Source organism: Xenopus laevis, chromosome 8S (genome assembly GCF_017654675.1).
Source record: "Xenopus laevis strain J_2021 chromosome 8S, Xenopus_laevis_v10.1, whole genome shotgun sequence".
Taxonomy (NCBI): Eukaryota; Metazoa; Chordata; class Amphibia; order Anura; family Pipidae; genus Xenopus; species Xenopus laevis.
The window spans coordinates 96,802,548-96,805,648 of record NC_054386.1 but is presented as its reverse complement, the minus strand read 5'-3'; the positions used below and the strand labels follow the sequence as shown (position 1 = coordinate 96,805,648).

The 3,101-nt window shown below is 37.1% G+C and overlaps 1 protein-coding gene across 1 annotated transcript; it reads left to right on the top strand.

The window, feature by feature from the left end:
• Positions 1-1,921: 1,921 nt before the first annotated feature.
• Positions 1,922-2,851, top strand: LOC108700602 (olfactory receptor 5V1). The gene has a single exon (XM_018233795.1). It carries the CDS (start codon positions 1,922-1,924, stop codon positions 2,849-2,851), a length of 930 nt encoding a protein of 309 aa, XP_018089284.1.
• Positions 2,852-3,101: the final 250 nt, after the last annotated feature.

Below are 3,101 nucleotides of genomic sequence, written 5' to 3'. Positions count from 1 at the left end.
CTTTTTACCATTTTGGTTTCTTGACTTACTGCAACAAACAGTTCCAGTTTTATGTAAATAAATTAAAACATTTAATTAAAAAAAATTAAATTCAAAGTTGAGAAATGATTGTATAGTTGCATTGGGAGTTAACAACTAATTTATGATTTCATTAGGGGCTTTCAGATAATTAGCCCTTCTGGGACTAATGAAAAGTATATAAGGACAAGGATTTCTCAATAAATATGAAGACATGGAGTACAAATACCATTCTTGATTTCAACCAGAAATAACACTCATTCTAACGATAAACGTAATATTCTTCATCTAACGTCATGCCGCTGGAAATGTAGATTTATAATAGTCACAGGAAAGTTTTGTAAGGTAAAACATGGAATATCTGATATATTTTGCAATTTTGACATCTAGCCATTTTACTACTAAATGCCAAACTATACCAGAGCTTGTCATAGCTGCCCCCCGTGCTGCAGTTTAATATATATATATATATAGTCTTGCAATGCACATCAGAGAGGTGTTTCTATTCTTCTTCTTATTAACAGGTACTTATAGAGGGTCAACATATTCTGCAGCGCTGTGCAATAAATAGGTGCATACATTAAACCTACCGTTTTACATACAAAAACCACCAATAACCAATACAAGAGGTAAAAAGGGCCCTGCCCAAACCAGCTTACAATCTAAAAGAATGAGCTTTCAATTTCTCCTAAAGCTACAGATGAATGGCCAGCCATAATAATTTTGGGTTTGATGCCAACCACTGTGCCAGGTCTACTGAAATGTACAATACATCTGAAGTTGCCCAAAATGAAAGAGCTCTTATATAGGGTATTAATGCTGGATGCCTTTTAGCCAGTCAGTTTACATTTTTCTGTCATTTTCGGTGAGTAACTATGAGGAGCAGCTTTATTGGAAATGCAGTTAGAGAGGTTTGGTCTTTTACATATTTTACCTAATACATAAAAGTAGATTAAAAATACCCTTCTACCTATAGTATTTTATAAAACGGATTCTATAAAGCTCTATTAAAGAGATGCTGACACCAGAAATAAAACAATGTGTTACATCTATTATAATATTGCTAGTGATGGGCGAATTTTTCCCGTTTTGCTTCGACGCGAAATTCGTGAATTTCATGCAAAATTCACAAAACTTGCGAAAAATTAGTGAAATGCATATTGTGATGCCGGCGCCCATTAAAGTCAATGGGTGTCCGTTAATCGTCGCAGGCATCGAAATTCCACCAGCGTCGGAAAAACTTTGACGCCGGCGCCGGAACCATCGCAAACTCGTCTGTGAATAAATTCTCTCATCACTAAATATTGCCTTTGAAAGCTACAAATTCGCCATGAAGTATTTGCACAATGCTTTTACATTACCTGTCTGATGCCCTATGTTCCTGTATGAGGGGGCGGCCATATTTGTGCTGCAGGAGTCCGTTACCATTAGAAACTTTAACTCACAGGCTGAGGTGGGACAGTCAGGTTGGCAAAACAGTCAGGTTTAGAAACGTTAACTCTTCTCAGCATAAAACAATAAATATGATCTACTTTTAATGTACATTCATATTTTAAAAAGTAGTTTTTTAGTGTCAGTATCACTTTAAGGTTTACGTCCAGAAAGGTTCACCAAGATCCCTTTTGATGATGTGTGTTCACGTGATCCAACAAGAGATGAGCTACATTTCTTAGCCTACTTGATCTCATAAATTCTAAAATGATTTAATACAGATCTAGATGCACACTGAGAACACCTGATTTTTATGATTCAGATTGAAGTTGACCAACCTTCCCAGCACTACAGCCCCAGCTGAAGTTCTACACTCAACAGCTCATTTCTAATAATAGTGGACAAATAATAAACCAACACGAGGATCTCTCAGAATATTTTTTCAGACTTCAATTCTAGCGAGGCAAGAGTCATGGAGAACTCAAATGAAACATCTTCCAACCAATTCTTTCTCCTCAGTCTTGCTGATACCCCATACCTAAAGGCCTTGAGCGTCCTAATATTTCTCACCATGTATATACTAGCATTGTCAGTAAACTCTCTGCTCATTACCATGGTTAGAAGCAATTTGCAGCTGCATACCCCAATGTATTTTTTCTTAAGCAACCTGTCCGTCATTGACATTGGCATAACGTCTTCAGTCTTACCTAAACTTATCATAATTACAATAACACAAGATACAAGTATTTCACGTCTTGGTTGTGCTTTACAGATGTTCTTCCATTCAGCCCTTGTAGGAACAGAGTGTATTCTTCTGGCTGTTATGGCTTATGACAGATATGTAGCCATCTGCAAGCCTCTGCACTACAATACAATCACGAACAAGAGATTTTGCACTTCCATTGCTGCTGTTTGCTGGGCTTTAGGATGTATCAATTCTAGTATTCATGTACCATACACCTTACAGCTGCCATTGTGCAGATCCCACCATATCAACCATTTTTTCTGTGAGATACCAATCTTTGTTCATTTGTCTTGCCAAGATACTTGGCTTCATGAGTTATCAATGTACATCTCAGCTTGTGTCCTTGGCCTTAGTGCGTTCATATTGACTCTTTCTTCATATGCTTATATCATTTCCACTATTCTAAATATCCGTTCCACTGAAGGAAGGCATAAAGCTTTCTCTACATGTGCATCCCATCTTACAGTGGTCTCTCTTTACTATGGACCTATAATGTTCATGTATTTGCGTCCTCACTCCAGAGACTCTCCTAGCACAGAGAAGATTGTGTCCATTATGTACACAGTTGTGACGCCAATGCTTAATCCCATCATCTATAGCATAAGGAATAAAGATATCAAAGTTACCGTCAAAGGAACTATGAATAAGTTGTCATAAGACTGTAAGATACAATTTGCTAATTCTAAACGTTATGACAATGTAATGGTCGAGAAAATACATACCAGTAGTAATGGGTAATGTTTTCAACATACTTTACTGCAAGAAACACCCGAAGACTTCAATGTGTTTCATGATTTTTTTGGTGAAACGGGACAGTCTTGCCCATCACTAGATATGAGTCATTGTAAATGTGCTTCTGTATCCACTGAATAGATCACCCAGACAAAACTGCACAGTGCCATCAGAT